A 15,442-nucleotide genomic window follows, 5' to 3' on the forward strand; every position below is an offset into this window, starting at 1 on the left:
TATCCTTGTGTTTACAATTTCCTGATTGTGGGGGAAAGGAAGGGGTTAAAAGAGAAACAAGGCTCTCATCTCCCAGGACTTTCTCTACATCCTGCGAAGGGGTGACATTCCCACTGTGCCCAGTGCCCTTCTCTTCTTGGGGGTAGCACCTTCCCCTTCTAAGGCGGAGAAAGCACGATCTGTTTTGGTCGATGGGCACAAGGTTCAGAGAGGTGCTGGCTGGAGACCTTCGGTCACCCCCGCTGCCCTGTAGACCCACGGGGCTGGGAGGGAGTGAGTGCCAGGCTCTCAGCCAACGAGCAAGCCCCTGGGCCCCTCCAGGCCCAGTTTAAGTCGGTCGCCTTCATCACAAGCTACTGACGTTCTTGTTCTAACAGTGTCCACACCAGTAAGACTTGCTGCTAGGAGAAGGTCCCACGGAGGTCCTTAAGGGATCACCGCAGCCATCCCAACGAGGCAGCCTGGTCTTCTCGTGTGACAGCCTTGCCTGCCGTGGCTGAGCCCCGCACAGTGAAGCAGAGAGCACAGACCCAGCTGTGGGCCTGGCTGGGGTCCCGGGGACGTGGCAGCCGGCAGCGACAGCTTCTGAGCTACAGGTGTGCAAAGGGGGTGTCTTCAAAGAGCAGCAGCGGCAGCAACCAAACCACCCGAGTTGGGGTCCTCCATCAGGAGCCGCAGGAGAGCCCAGTCCTGTTGCCTGGCCTGCGGCTGCCTGGCGGCTCCGGAGGGCAGGTGGGGAAGGGGCTGGCCATGTAGCTGGACAACCAGCCAGCAGAGGGCCCCAGGGTGACCCTGTCAGACAGCAAAGCAGAGACCGTTCTCAGCAGACTAATTAGCTGACAGCCGTGATGAGAGATGGGTGAGGGGTCCCCCATGTTCTCCTCCAGCTGGGGTTGAGGTCAGGCCTCTGGGCATGCTCTCCGTGGTGCCTTTGCTCAGCTCTTCCAGGCCGAGGCCACAGGGGCTCCGAAGCCACAGGGGCCCCTGATGGGGGACCAAGCCTGCTCCAGGAGGAATCCTGTCCCCTCCTTGCCCCCTCCGTGTTCCCACCTTAGCACGAAGGTCTGCTCTCAGGAATCCAGCCGCTCGACAAGGTATCTAGTGGATACACTCTACTACCAGCTCGCATCCATCAGCCAGCTTGCTGCCACCGTAATAAAGACACCGTCAGAGCCGCGGTGGAACGGAACACGGGTCTATCTTGTGTCAAGAGGGGCGTGAGGGTGGGGAGCTCTGCCGTGGCCCCTCGAGGGACAGGGCTGCTCTGACTTGAGCTGTGGGCCGGCACGTGCCTTCTGGGTCACCATGGCAGGAGAAAAGAGAGGATGGGGGACTCCCGTTCACGCGTCACCGCCCCCGTGGGGACCACACCTGTCATGACCCTTCACAGGCCTGTCAGTGCCGGTCACGTGGCCCCAAGAGCGCTGCAAGGCGGGCTGTGACTGCCCCACCTACCACGTGCCAGACATGCCCGGGTACTGGGGAGGGGTAGGGAAGAAGGGAGCCCCTTCCTGCGCGTGGGGTGGGTGTGCGCGTCAGCGGACCCTGCGACCCAGCTGTCACAGCACGGCCAGCGGGGCGCTGAAGGGGGACGCTGACTTCATACCGCGCCGCACGCGCAGCCGCTCAGACTCCAGAGCAAGCCGGCAAGGTCTCTACAGCGAGAGACGAGGAGAGGTGGCATCGTCTGTGTGTCTCTTGAGGGCAGGAATTGCATCTGGCTTCGTTTTCCCTCCCGGAAAGTGACCAAATTTGGACTTGCCTATTGGCCCAGAGGGAGATGCCGGTGTCCCATCCATATGGTGCGGCCGTTAGCTGCCATTTTACAGCTCCCCTGGCAGCACTTCCGTTTCCTGGTTCCTGCTGGGGGACCAACTTCATTTATTAGATGATGCCTTTATTACCCTGCTCCGTAAAGCATTCATTGTTCATCTGTCTGCTCACTCATCCGACCAGACATCCAATCATCTGTCCATCTGTCCATCCGTCCGTCCGTCCTCCCATCCCCCACAGCCATATCCGTCCGTCCGTCCGTCCATCCAATAGTGCTCATTGGCTACTGACTCTTGCTAGGCGTGGTTGCAGTCACAGGATATACAGCCAAGAACAGGTCAGACTAAGTCCTTGCTCTTTGGGAAATACAGTCTCTGAGCGAAGACACACAACTGGCAAGAAGGAAAATACTGAGAAAGCCCAGCTCCAGAATGTTCTGAGAGCCATGAAGGGGAGAAGGGGGGATTTTAGTGGGCGAGGGCCAGGTGGGGACGGGAGAGGAGCATGAGGCTGCCCTACGGTCATCAGGGCAGGCCTCGGGAAGGGACGTCATAGGAGCTGGGCACCGACTGCTGAGGAGAGCCAACAAGGGCAGAGGCTCCGAGATGCGGATGAGCCTGTTTTAGGGGAAGAACCGACGGAAGGAGACTGGCGAGTCGGGGACGCAGTGGGGCAGCAGGTGGACGTGGGATGACGGTGGCTGAGGGCGGCGCCGCCCCACTCCGGGCTGCAGGCCACGGTCTGGACTCCGGACCCCCTTGGAGGATGTGTGGGCGTCACTGGAGGGTTTTAAGCCGAGAGTGACGTGATTTATGTTTTATAAAGGTCACCCTGTTAATTTTCATTGAGCAAACATCGACTGTCTACTGAGTAGAGTCACATAAGAGCCATGGATTGCTCCGGATGCAGGGGAACAAAGTCGAATGAGGCACGAGCTTTTAAAGGTATAAACCATGGGGCGCCTGGGTGGCTCAGCGGGTTAAAGCCTCTGCCTTTGGCCCAGGTCATGATCCCAGGGTCCTGGGATTGAGCCCCGCATCCAGCTCTCTGCTCAATGCAGAGGCTGCTTCTCTCTCTCTCTCTCTCTCTCTCTCTCTCTCTCTCTGCCTGCCTCTCTGCCTACTTGTGTTCTCTGTCAAATAAATAAATAAAATCTTTAAAAAAAAATAAATAAAAATAAAGGTATAAATCAAATAGGGACCATGGCGCCGTGAGCCTATTAGCGTAACTGGTGGGTCAAACTTGATTGAGCATCAGAGAGAAGCAGCCGTGAGAAATCCAGAGTCTGGCCCACCCAGAAAGAGGCAGGGACCCTGGGACTGTGTGGCTCCAGGGACCCGCAGGGGGACCCAGCCAGAGAGTGGTGGGTCTTTTTTTTTTTTTTTTTTTGAATATTTTATTTATTTATTTATTTATTTATCTATTTGACAGACAGAGATCACAAGTAGGCAGAGAGGCAGGCAGAGAGAGAGAGGAGGAAGCAGGCTCCCTGCTGAGCAGAGAGCCCGATGCGGGGCTCGATCCCAGGACCCCAGGATCATGACCTAAGCCGAAGGCAGAGGCTTTAACCCACTGAGCCACCCAGACACCCCAAGAGAGTGGTGGGTCTCTCCCGCGCACTCACATGGTTTATCTGCAAAGGAGCCTTGCTCTCCCTTCCTCAGCCTGGGCCTCAATTTCCTGGAGTCCTGTGGTTACGGTTCCAGGATGGGGGTGCTGGAAAGGGCCAGGGAAGACCAGGGGAGTCAACTGCGTGACAGGACCAGATCTATTGCTATGGCAAAAGTCTCCTGCTCTTCTTGTTGGAAACTGTCCACTCGGAGCCCCTGTGGGTTAGGTGGGGGCTCACCCCTTCCCCAGCTCCAGGCCTGGAGGTGGACATCTGTGAGCAAGGCCTGGGTCATGACAATTTGCAGACGACAGGTTTGATTTGGCTCCAGCTTATGACGCAAGCTGCCCAGGCTTCCACGAGGATGTCTACGAAAGCCCTGACCAGTGTGGCTGTGCGAGGACACCCCGGACGTGCGGGGGCACGGGTTTCCCTCTGGGAAATACATGCATGCAAGCCCGGTGGGCCCCTGCCCTGGGCTGGGCGGGCCTGTGTTGCAGTCCGCTCCCCAGACCTCCGGCCAGAGGTCGGCATTATGGGTCGAAAGGCGCCCCCCCCCCCCCAATTCACGGGCTGAAGTCTTAACTCTCAGTAGTGAATGGGACCTTATTTGGAAATGGGTCTTTGCAGATACAATGTGTTGTGATGAGGTCCTACGGAGGAGGCTGGGCCCCCACTCCTGATCAAGGGGAGGATTTGGACACAGACACACACACAGAGTGTGGAAAGGTCATGTGAACACGGGGGCAGAGTGGGAGTAAAGGACCTACAAGTCAGGGAGAGCCAAAGATGGCCCGCAAATCACCAGGAGCTGGAGAGAGGCCTGGAGCCTGGGAAGGAACGGACCTGCTGACCGGGGGTCTTGGACTTCCAGGCTCAGACAGGAAATGTCTGTTGTCCCAGCCTTAGTCTGGGGGATTGTGAAGGCGGCCCCAGCAGCCTAAGGTGCCTGACGACCGATGGTTGGCCGGCCACATCCGGGGCACGGAGGACCCTGGCTCCTGCTGCCTTAGGCTGCAGGTGGGACCCTCAGCGGCTCTGGGGGCCCCGTGGGGGCGGAAACAAGGGGGCAGGTGGATGGGGGGAAGGAGAGCAGGTAGCTTTCCAAACGCAGCCCACGGAAAAGCGTTTCAAGATTTTCAGATCCCTCCTTCTTTCCTGAATCCTGGGCACACAGACCACATCATCGGCCATGTCCAGTCTTATTTGTTAAACGACGACATTCTGTGTTTTCCTGGGAGACACACAGGGCTGTTCTCTCTTTCATAGGGCAATAGACTTTGCCCTCATTGTCTTGGGGACACACAGCTTCTCTCTGGCTGGATTTGCTTTTTTCACTTTGGGGCAGAGACATGACCAGGGAGTGCTGATACCCTATTCTAGGGAAAGTGGTGACACGGACCACAACTCGGAGTCAGGGAGATAATCTGGGCGTCCTGCCTGGAGGTGTCAACAGCAAAGCCACTGTTCCAAGGGAGGGCCAAGTTGGGTTGCAAGCCCCATTTTACCAAATTGTCTCTTTTCAAAAAAAGATAGAAATCCAGATTTATTTATTTTTTTTTAGGTAAAATGGCCCAAGTGTTCAATGTTGACTCAGTCTTTGTCTCTTCTGTAACCTGCTTTATCATCCTTCCTACAGCTTACGATGATCTGAAAGTTATTTGGATGTTATGCCCCCCACCCGCGTAGACGTGACATCCCTGCGAGCAGGCTGGCATAGTTACTCTCCATCTCCAGTGCCGGCAGCGGTTCCAAGTGCACAGTAGCTGCTTCGTAAACACCAGGTAAATAAGTAACCGATACATCACTTGATACTGTTGCATAGATACAAGCATTTCATGCACTTTTTTCCCTCCCCCCTGCAGAAGTCTCCAGACTGCATTTGACTATTAGAGGAATCTAAAAGTCAATCTTTTTCGTGCAGCCCAGAGCCACCGTGGGCACACCTCTGGAAGCTGACATCTGAACGGACGTGTGGGATCCAAGGAAAGGACAGAGCAATTTTCCTCGCTGCAGCCCGGAGGGAGCCGGGATATACGCTCGCCTGCCTTGGTTCTCACTTACCGCCATCAGTCAGCAGGCTTTTAGCAGAGAATTGCACATGTGATTTATTTGAAAATCCTTTCAGGTCCTGAAGGAGAGATGCTTAGTACACAATACACTTTGTCATCGTGTGTCAACATCGTCTCGGTGCAGAGAGCGACATTACACCGCGTAAGAGTGTAATTGGATTGTGCCGGGATCCTTAAATCTGCATTTTCATTTACCAAAAGCTACAGCGTTTGGAGGCCCATCTGCAATTGACGCCGGCCCCGCAGAGGGGGTCAGTGTATAGAAAGACAAAGGACAGCCATAAAGCCGCTGAATGCAAACTTTATATTTACAGTCGGTAAGTGTATAAACATATATTACATTCTTACGATCTACAATACATTCTGCAGGGAGACGGATCGGAGAGAGGCAGCGGCTGCCGCGTTAAACGGGACATCACGCGGGTACAGACGGAAAGAACTATCAGGAGGGCTACTGAAAGCAAAGGACCGTCATTGAGAAAGGGTGACAGTTTCATCGCCCCACCAGACAGGGTGAGTCGACTTGGAGACAGGAGCAGGCGGCCGATGGCGGCTGGATTCCCAGGCTTAGAGCGAATGGGAGCACCTCGGCTGGGGGCTGGGGGGGGTGAAGGTGGAGTGAGCTGGGGGAGGGGCGCCCACGATCTCGGGAGAATTCAATTATAGGCATTGAGGAGGGGGCGGGGGAGAGGAGGAGGAGACGAGCAGAGAACGGAGAGACACAGAGGGAGGAGAGAAACGGGGTCAGGGAGACACAGAGAGAAGGGCCACACAGTGGAAGAGAGACGCGGAGAAGAGCACTGCGGAGCGGAGACAGGAAATGGCAGAGGGCAGAGCCGTCCTCACCCCCCACCGCCCCGCCCCGCCCCCCTGCTTCTCCGGGGGCCTTCCTGCCAGGGGTCCCGCCGCCCTGCCCGGCCTGGGCAGGAGCTCGAGCTGGGGCAAGAATACGCTCATCTCTTCATCTCTCCCTCATCTGCCTCCTTACTGGCTTCCCATCTGTCCAGAGGGGCTGGGGAGACATTCAGAGTCATTCTGATTTTAAGCAATGACGTAAAAGCTCTCCAGACAGACTAGGGCCTCCCTCTCCGCTGCAAGCATGGGCACCTCGGTCCCTCCATCAGTCCAAGCCTCCTGCCCAGCCCCCCTGTGGCACAGTGGGACCCCGGCTCTCCCAGGCCACACACTCCATCTTCGTCCACATCTATTTCTGCCACTGTGGATGGGGCACTCGGTGTGGCCATCTGCGGGGCCATCACAAAACGGCTGCCCCACCTTTCCTGAGGGGCCAGGGCGATGAGTGTCCCCGGGTGTTGAATTCACCATGAGAACCGTGAATCCTCAAACCCCTGCCTCTCCAAGGAAAGGACACGAGTGACGTTTGCCTGGCGGGGCCACAGCAGAGTGTCACTTGGACCTGATGCACCAGCCACGGGGGATGCCGGACAGGCCCCCGTGCCCGCACAGGAGCGACGGCTCTTCGACAGCTGCTGGGGCAGAGCAGTGCACATTTGAAGATGGTGACCTTTCCCGGAAAAGCCTGGTTCCTTGAACGGGCTGACATTCTGTGCCCTGTATCCCTAGTGTACCAGTAAAGGGAAGCCCCGAGTGCCCCAGAGGGCTTGCTCCTTTGTTCTCGGCATCTCGTGACAAAGATATCTGAGGCCCATTTGCCCACGTGCGGCCCTTCGGTCCCTGCGGCAGCACGCGGTCCCTCTCACGGAGGGACGCGCACCCCGGCTCGAGGAACTCGCTGTCCCCACCGTCCGTCCACTCGCACCCCACCCGAGTCTCAGGCGTCCTCTGGGCTCTGCAGGAGTGAGTTCTGGACTCCCTTGGGTTTCACCATACCCAAGGGCTTTGGTTCAAGAGAAAAAAGGGTGATGGACGGGGGGCGGGGGGAGGGCCGTTCTTTCCTGGGACCTCTCAGACGCTCGGTGGCGCAGAACTCATTTTTCTTCCAAGTTTTACAAATCTCGCCAGGCACGATCCGTCTCAGCACCAGCCGAGACGCTGGGTGCCGGAATGGGTGCCGCGATCCCGACGCGGGGCCACCCAGCCAAGCCGGCGACCTTTGCCGGGGCTCTGCCGATGGGGGCGATCTTATCTTGTCCTGTCACGTCACTCCTTTCCCAGGGGTGCCCTGGCCACACATCCCCAAATTTAAAGGCTGAGAGTGAGTGAGAGCCCGCGTCCGTGAGCGTCTGGCTTACACGTGCTCACGTAACCCTTCCACATAGCCGTGCGGCGGTCTGCTCTCCCCGGGGTCCGGATCCTGGCAGACCCAGCGCGTGTCCTCACCGCCGGCCGCTATGGAGTTCACGGTGGGGCAGCCATTGTCCGAGGGGATGGTGGTGAAGGTGGTAAATTTCACTCTTTTCCTCTTTGAGGTAGGGGACGCCGGGGGCTCGCCCCTCTGATCCCTCTCGTCTGTGACGCCGGGGCCCGGGCACTTGAGCAGCTGCCCGTTGCTGCTCTTCTGGGAGTCTGTGCTGAGCAGATACTTACTCTCTTCGAAATCCACGGCCCTGTCGATGGCAGTGATCTGCTCGTCTTGGCAGGACGCAAAGTTGATGTGGTTCTCCAGCAGTTCGGAGCGGTGGCTCAGGCCGACCCAGTCGTGCGAGTGACTCAGACCTTCCTGCTCCTCGAACGGAACCTGTTTGTGCCTGTACTTCAGCGCAAAGGCCACGCAGTTGACGAGGAAGACCAGAATGGCCAGGCAGAAGACCCCCAGCAGAGCGTACATGCCGATCTCCAAGTCGGTCAACCCTTTGGAGGCCTGCGCGAGGCCGTTCTCGTCTGACTCCCCGCTGCTTCTGGGCGGGTCGCCCTGGGTCGGGAAGCTGCTGAGCTCCACGGGGATGGTCTGCAGATGGCTGCCATCATCTAAAAGGCTTCCTTGGCTGCTCTTCCTCTGAAAGGTCGACCTCTCCGTGGTGGACCCCCTCCCTTCCATGAGGCCCATGGAGGAACTGCTGTGGTACCTTCCTCCCTTACTCCCCCACTCTTGCAAGGGTTTTTTGGGTCTTCTGTCACTGACGTTATTTTCTAGGTGAACTCCAGCCCCAGAGTGTCCGCTGTCACTGCTGTTGGGGTTCGCATCGTTTTGGCCAAACTTAACTTTGACGTTGGCTGTTCCCACGGCCAGCACGCTCTTACGTTTGGATTTCTGGCACGATTCACTGATGACCATTTCGACCTTCACCAGGGCCCCCTGCCCTTCGGTTTCAGCAGCGATGATGGGCCACTTGAATTTGGGGTCTTGGTGGATGGAGACCACCTTCTCATCCAGGGAGGTGGTCATCAAGGAGAAGTCTTTGCTGTCGTAGATGTCTAAGGGGGTGATGGAACCATCGCTGAACTGGACCCAGCAACTGATGGCCGCTTCCTGTTGAATAAAATAAGTCAGTAAGCACGGGCCCCACAGCTCACGGAAGACCATGGCTTTGCACGGCAGACATTCAGCGGCAGAAATAACACAAGAACAAAGGAATGCCTTTTAAGCAGGCAGAAATGAGATCAGATGCATGAGGGTCATGGAAGACATTCACTGCTATTTGGAGGTGGGAAACCAGACCACAACCATGGCCTTGACGGGAGAATGAGGGGAGCCCGGGCTAAACGCCCCAAAGAAGATCTGCTTCTCTTCCCCAAGGAATTGAAAGAAAGACAGGTTTTTTGTTGTTGTTTGTTTGTTTGTTTTTGTTAATGGAGGCTCCGGTCTGTTTCTTTTTTTTTTTTCTCTCTTTTAAAAAAATTTTTATTTATATATTTATTTTTAATAAACATATAATGTATTTTTATCCCCAGGGGTACGGGTCTGTGAATCACCAGGTTGACACACTTCACAGCACTCACCATAGCACATACCCTCCCCAATGTCCATAACCCCACCCCGTCCTCCCTCCTCCCCTCCCCCCAGCAACCCTCAGTTTGTTTTGTGAGATTAAGAGTCACTTCTGGTTTGTCTCCCTCCCGATCCCATCTTGTTTCATTGATTCTTCTACCCCCTTAACTCCCTATGTTGCATCTCTACTTCCTCATATCAGGAAGATCATATGATAGTTGTCTGTCTCCGATTGACTTGTTTCGCTAAGCACGATACCCTCTAATTCCATCCACGTCATCGTAAATGGCAAGATTTCATTTCTTTTGATGGCTGCATAGTATTCCATAAACATAGTGATCCGAAGGGGCACGTGCACCCGAATGTTTATAGCAGCAATGTCCACAATAGCCGAACTATGGAAAGAACCTAGATGTCCATCAACAGATGAATGGATCAAGAAGAAAGCCGGGGTTTTTAAGGGGCACAAGATCCACGTCTATGCCACCATAAATTACATGTCTAAGGGCAGGACTGGCTGGTGGGATCATTTACGACCGACACACATTTCAAGGGAAAATACGACATTATTTCTATGCTGCTTTAATCCCGAGTCTCCACTCATCCCTCACAACGGAGGTGAGGGCCCCTGATCCGGACAGGGACACCCAGAGGTGCCGCAGGTTGGGTGGTGTTGGTCCCGCTGCATCTGGGTCTACGGGCGCAGGTTTGCAAGAGTTTCCAGACGCCGTGTTGACTGGGAGACAGGGAGCTAAACCCGCCAGGGAGACACACACCCTACGTGGACTGTGTCTGCCGGCCAACTCCCCTCGGTCACACGGGGGAGACAGGGAGACCAAGGTGGCCCATGTCTCAATCTCTCGCCTTCTGGTTTTGTGGCTTAGATCACTCCCTTTGGCACCAGCTGGACCAGGCAGACCGTAATAAAGGAGATACTCCCTGATTGAACGCGAGCCTTGAATTTCAGGGAAGAGGTCGCTGTGCTTGACCTCGAACTGGCCCTTCCTCCCCAAGATCCCGAGGAACTACTCCACCCCAACCCCAGGATAACTAGCCTGGAGAGGCATGTGGCCCCCGCACACCCAGCCATGGCGCCACGGCGGACTGGACTGGGGACAAGGGGCCACGAGGGAACCTGCAAAGCCGTTCATCTCTGTGGTGCTGAGCCAGTGCGAGTCTCTCTCTGTCTCTCTCTGTCCCTCTCAAATGTGAAATCAGACAGATGGGCTCAGAGCCTGAGCTGCAGGACGATGACTGGGGGGCGGAGCCACCTCGGGGCCCCGCAGTGATGAGGGATGAACGAATGTCCGCTCCAGCATCACTGCAGGACAGGAAAAAGGACTACAGTGGAAGGCAGGCGCAGGGCAGGCAGTGTGAGCGTGGGGAGGCCGTCGACACCCTGCGTCTTCCGAGGTGCCGCGGCTGGGGTCTGCTGGAGCCCCTGGTCCTGGGAGCAGAGCCCGCACCTCTCAAGCTTGCTCGAGTACATTTCTCTTTCTGGCAACCAAAGCACCTCTAAGTATGACCGAAGCCACTTCTACCCGGTGCTGCTTGGCGTCTGGAAGTAGGACTGTGACTTCTGGCTTCAGCCCCGCCACGAGATACGCCTAGGGTTAGGGTTGGGGTCAGGCGTTGGCTGGACCAGCTGCTAATTGCAGAATGAGGCTGAGGAACAGCCCCAGAGCCCCAGGACGGGACACCGACTCTCCTGCTTCATCCAATCTGCCAGGAAACCGGAGCAGGAGACTCAAACGCCATTGGGTTTCCCGAGACTGAAATGTCAGAGCCAAGTGCACGTGGCGACAAGGGCCATGCGACTCAAGTACGGAGCCAGCCCCGGGCGAGCACGGTCGGCTCTGCATGTCACGAGTGCATCCGCTCCCTGGCCTTCCTCTAACTCCGTCTCGCTGCCTCCTCGAGCCCCGGCCCGCGGTCCCCTGATTCTATCATCCCGCGAAGACAGAAAGCAGCCCTGGCTTGCTTCCCCTTTGTTATCTGTGCCTTGTATCTTGCCTGGCACCCGGCCCTGAGAACAAGGAGGTTTGTCTCTGGCAAGAGTTCGTATCTGTGACTAGAATCATCCACGTTCAAGGGTTTTATCCTCGAAGCCCCTGCCCGCAAAGACCGCCGCGAAGGGGCAGAGGAATTCGCTAACACAGGACGTGGAGTGCTGAGGGACAGGGACAGGCTGGGAAGATGCGAGGGCTCTGGGTGCCCTGGGACAAGTCCGGCTCTCCTCAGAGCGTGGTTACAGCCTCGGCGGTGCCAGGGCTGGAAGTGCCGAGGGGACACCTGCCAGGAAGGCTTCCGCCCTGAAGGGAAGCTGACAGGAACCCCCCGACCTGGGCTGGAGGCGCCAGCAGCCCCGCGGGAGGACGTCCCACTTCGCGAGCCCCAGAGAGAACCAGCGGCTGCAGACCTCTGCGTCCTTGCTCAGCGAGGTTCACCACCGCCTCCACGTTCCCGCTAACCGATAAGGCTGAACTCGCCTCTAACGAGGAAGGAGCGCACACAGTGTTTGCGAACGTCCTATTTCCAGCAATTTGGGAAACCATCACGTTGACACACAAACGCACAGGGCACAGGGTCAGCGTCAGGTACAGAGAAAGGAGACGCAGACCGACGTCCCCACGGGGTCCTTGCCTCTGCCCTGAGCTAAACCGCAAGCCCGGCGAGAGCGGCCCCTCCCATCCCCCATCGCCCCAGACCTGCTGCCCCATTTCCCTTGCAGGGACTCGGAGCAGGCTGTGGGCACCTCCCCGGAGGCTCGTCCTCCCCCTGCCGGGGCCGTGGGGGCAGCGGAAGAGCGCGAGACAGCCCCAGCGACGGCCCGAGCGCTCCTGGCACTGGGGCTAATGGGGGTGGAGCCCTTGTCCAGCCCCTCGTCTCCTGGGGCCCGTGATCCTTGATACTGGGAAACCTTTTTCCTTCTTGCGGCTCTAAGGCAGCTCGGAAGCATAAGCCACAGAGCTGCCTGCCTCCCAAACCCCTTTCCAGGCTGAGATGCCCCTGACTTAGGTCCCACCGTTCTGTGGGACCCCCAGTGAGTGACTCCACCAGACAAATAACCGATCTAACGCGTGGCCTCACCCCACTGCGGGACCTTGCGTGATGTGGGACCCACTCAGTGAATCGCCCCACCTAACCTGTGACCTGGCCCCACTTGGGACTCTTCCAGATGTCTGACCCTCCCCCGCCAGCCGGATATCTGACCCACCTGCTGGGTGACCTCATGTGATGCGTGACCCATCTCGTGGGTGACTTAGCTGGTGCCTGACCTCATGTGATGCATGACCCATCTGGTGGGTGACTTAGCTGGTGCCTGACCTCATGTGATGCGTGACCCATCTGGTGGGTGACTTAGCTGGTGCCTGACCTCATGTGATGCGTGACCCATCTGGTGGGTGACTTAGCTGGTGCCTGACCTCATGTGATGCGTGACCCATCTCGTGGGTGACTTAGCTGGTGCCTGACCTCATGTGATGCGTGGCCTACTTGAGCCCAGCCCTGCCTCCCTACCTGTCTGGGCCTTTGCAGAAGCTCCTGTGCCGCCGCGGTGGCAAAGATGGCTCTGTTGCTCCCTGGGCTGAGCTGCAGGGAGAGTGACAGCCCTGTCACCAGCTGGACCCCGAGGTCGGTGATGGTCACCTTCTCATCCAGCACGGTGATGGTCTTTTCTGCCAAGATGGCGTCCGACAGAGGCGACAGGATCTGAAAGGCAGAACCGACACGGAAGGAAAAGCTTTCAGCGGCCCCGGCATTTCCCCCTGCGGCACAAGTGATGCTCACAGAGACAGACAAATGAGGCAGAGGGAACAGGAACGGGTCTTTCCACTGACGTCTTCTTCCCAAAGATGTATCTCTCTTGTGAAGGTGCGATGTAATTTTAAAGTCGCAGCAAGGCAGTGGATGTGGGGGGACGTGACACCCCACGACCCGGCAGGCACCCGCAGTTCTTCAGGGGACGAATTTACGTTGTCCTTCCCCGAGGGCTCGCTCATGAGTCCAGAGCTGCGTGAGCGTTCTCCATGACTTGTGCACGTGCATACTTCATGTAAAATTATTTCCCTTAAATAATTGGTGTAAGAAACTTCACAGCAGCAAGGGGAAATGGTTCTGATGGGCTAGTGACGTATTTACGTGTTTCTGTCTTACATACGTGCACGGCTGACCGGAGGCTGTCGGTCTGCGTGTCACCGGAGTCGCGTCACGACAGCTCACATGCCACACCCGGGGAAACACCGAGCGTTTGGGGGATCAGCCTGCACACAGAGCTGGTGGGTCCCCCCCACCGGTGCCGACATCCCGGAGTCTCATTTCTCCCGCGGACACCTGTGGCGTCCTGGGGAAACCAAGCTTAGGCATTTCGACCCTGCAGAGGAGAGATTCTGCTTCTGTGGAACCCTTTGTCCCACTCGCCCCTCACTCAAGTTTGAAGACTTGAACCCGCAGCCTGGACACGTGTCCTCCTGGACACGGCTTCCAGCTTCCTTTACCCCGCGTTCCCGACACGCTTCACTCCGCGAGGCGGTGCTGGTATTGACAAAGACCTACGTCGGGATGGCGGTTTTCCCAGGTCCCCTGAAATTCGTGTATCGGGCTCCGTGATTCTTTCCAAATACCACCTCGGTCTCTAAGTCGGGTTGGGACAATCGGGACAGCAGGGGGTTACGAGCCCCCGGAAGGAAGCGGACAAGCGAATGCACAGCTCGGGAGGACTCGGAGGAAAGAAGAGAAGGTCTCAGGACCCGTGGCCCCACCAGGACGGCGTCCGCGTCGGACGCATGGGGAGCCAGCCCACGCCCCCGACTAGAAGCCCCGACCTGTGTCATGGCCCTGGTGTTTATGCCACCCCGTGGGGGCCAGGCTAATGCTGTTCCTGGTTCCGGTCCCCACGTGGGAGGAATTCAGCTCTTCGGTTTAGATCTTCCAACTGGAAGTTAATGGTGGAGGTTCTGGGGGCAGATACGTTTGGTTTGACGTAAATAAAACTTTATTTTTTTAAATACTTCTTTATTTTCCCAAGATTTTATTCATGTGTTCAACCCAGAGAGAGAGCACGAGCAGGGGGAGCAGCAGAAGGAAAGAGAGAAGCCGGCTCCCCACTGAGCAGGGAGCCCGATGCGGGGCTTGATCCCAAGACCCTGGGATCATGACCTGAGCCAAAGGGAGACGCCTAACCGACTAAGCCCTGCAGGAGCCCCAAATAAATAAAACATAATGGAATTAATGGCCACCCTTAAAAAAAAAAAAAAGAGAGAATTTCACACAGAAAGATTTTTTGCTTTTCTGGAGAAATCTGCAACATCTGGCCGTGTTCGATTTGCATCACCTTCAGCCCCTCCTCCCTCGCCACACTCTTCACTGGCCCCTATTGTGTCCCCAGCACTTGGGGCCCAGGTGGGCTTCTGTCTTTCGGCTCACACCCAGGCTGCTTTGCTCGCTGTCACCTTCTCTGGTCTTAGAGATCCCTGGAGCTTGTGACCCCCGGGTCACTTCAAACCCGTCTATTTTCCTCCTTGAGTACAATGGTCTCTCTCTCTCTCTCTCTTTTTTTTTTAAGATTTTATTTATTTATTTGACAGACAGAGATCACAAGTAGGCAGAGAGGCATCAGAGAGAGAGAGAGAGAGAGAGAGAGGGGAAGAAGCAGGCTCCCCGCTGAGCAGAGAGCCCGATGCGGGGCTCCATCCCAGGACCCCAGGATCATGACCTGAGCCGAAGGCAGAGGCTTTAACCCACTGAGCCACCCAGGCGCCCTACAATGGTCTCTTTTAAATACTAGCCAATTTTCTGGAGTGGATGTGCTCTAAATCAGGCATAATCCAATACTCCCACTGACAAGGCTTCCTTGCACCCAGCTGTGGCAGAAACCCCACGGAAAGGCCAGTGGCCCAGTTGGGGGGAGTTGCTGCTGTTTGTTCTCAGACAGGAGGTAGACGACTAAACCCACGGGACCTCCTGGAATGGCGTTTTGGGGGAGTGTTTGTTCCAAAACCTCCTGTTAAACCCTGGTCCTGCCCGAGCCGTCCCTAGCTGCAGCTGCCCCCAAGACTGTGAGGGGCATAATAACTTTGTTCCTCTCCTTGGCTCGTTTCTGAGATCCCCTGTTTTCGCTGGGCCTGGGGTGGGACTTGA

General features: G+C 56.8%; 1 protein-coding gene and 1 long non-coding RNA gene across 2 annotated transcripts in view; one reads left to right on the plus strand and one right to left on the minus strand.

Moving 5' to 3' along the window:
* The first annotated feature begins 513 nt into the window (after nucleotides 1-513).
* LOC309848434 lies at nucleotides 514-5,389 on the plus strand. Its single transcript, XR_014303043.1, has 3 exons — nucleotides 514-596; nucleotides 5,022-5,166; nucleotides 5,307-5,389. It is a non-coding gene; the product is annotated as an uncharacterized lncRNA (long non-coding RNA).
* A 759-nt stretch (nucleotides 5,390-6,148) lies between these two features.
* The window catches only part of TMEM132D (transmembrane protein 132D), a 571,909-nt gene continuing 562,615 nt past the window's right edge, over nucleotides 6,149-15,442 (minus strand). Inside the window, exons 8-9 of the mRNA XM_082699872.1 lie at nucleotides 12,824-13,015; nucleotides 6,149-8,845 (exon numbers count right to left, since the gene is read on the minus strand). Coding sequence (XP_082555998.1) covers nucleotides 7,664-8,845; nucleotides 12,824-13,015 — 1,374 coding nt within the window. The 3' untranslated portion in view covers nucleotides 6,149-7,663. The remainder of the gene's footprint in view (nucleotides 8,846-12,823; nucleotides 13,016-15,442) is intronic.

This window comes from Mustela nivalis, assembly GCF_964662115.1.
Source record: "Mustela nivalis genome assembly, chromosome: 14".
Taxonomy (NCBI): domain Eukaryota; kingdom Metazoa; phylum Chordata; class Mammalia; order Carnivora; family Mustelidae; genus Mustela; species Mustela nivalis.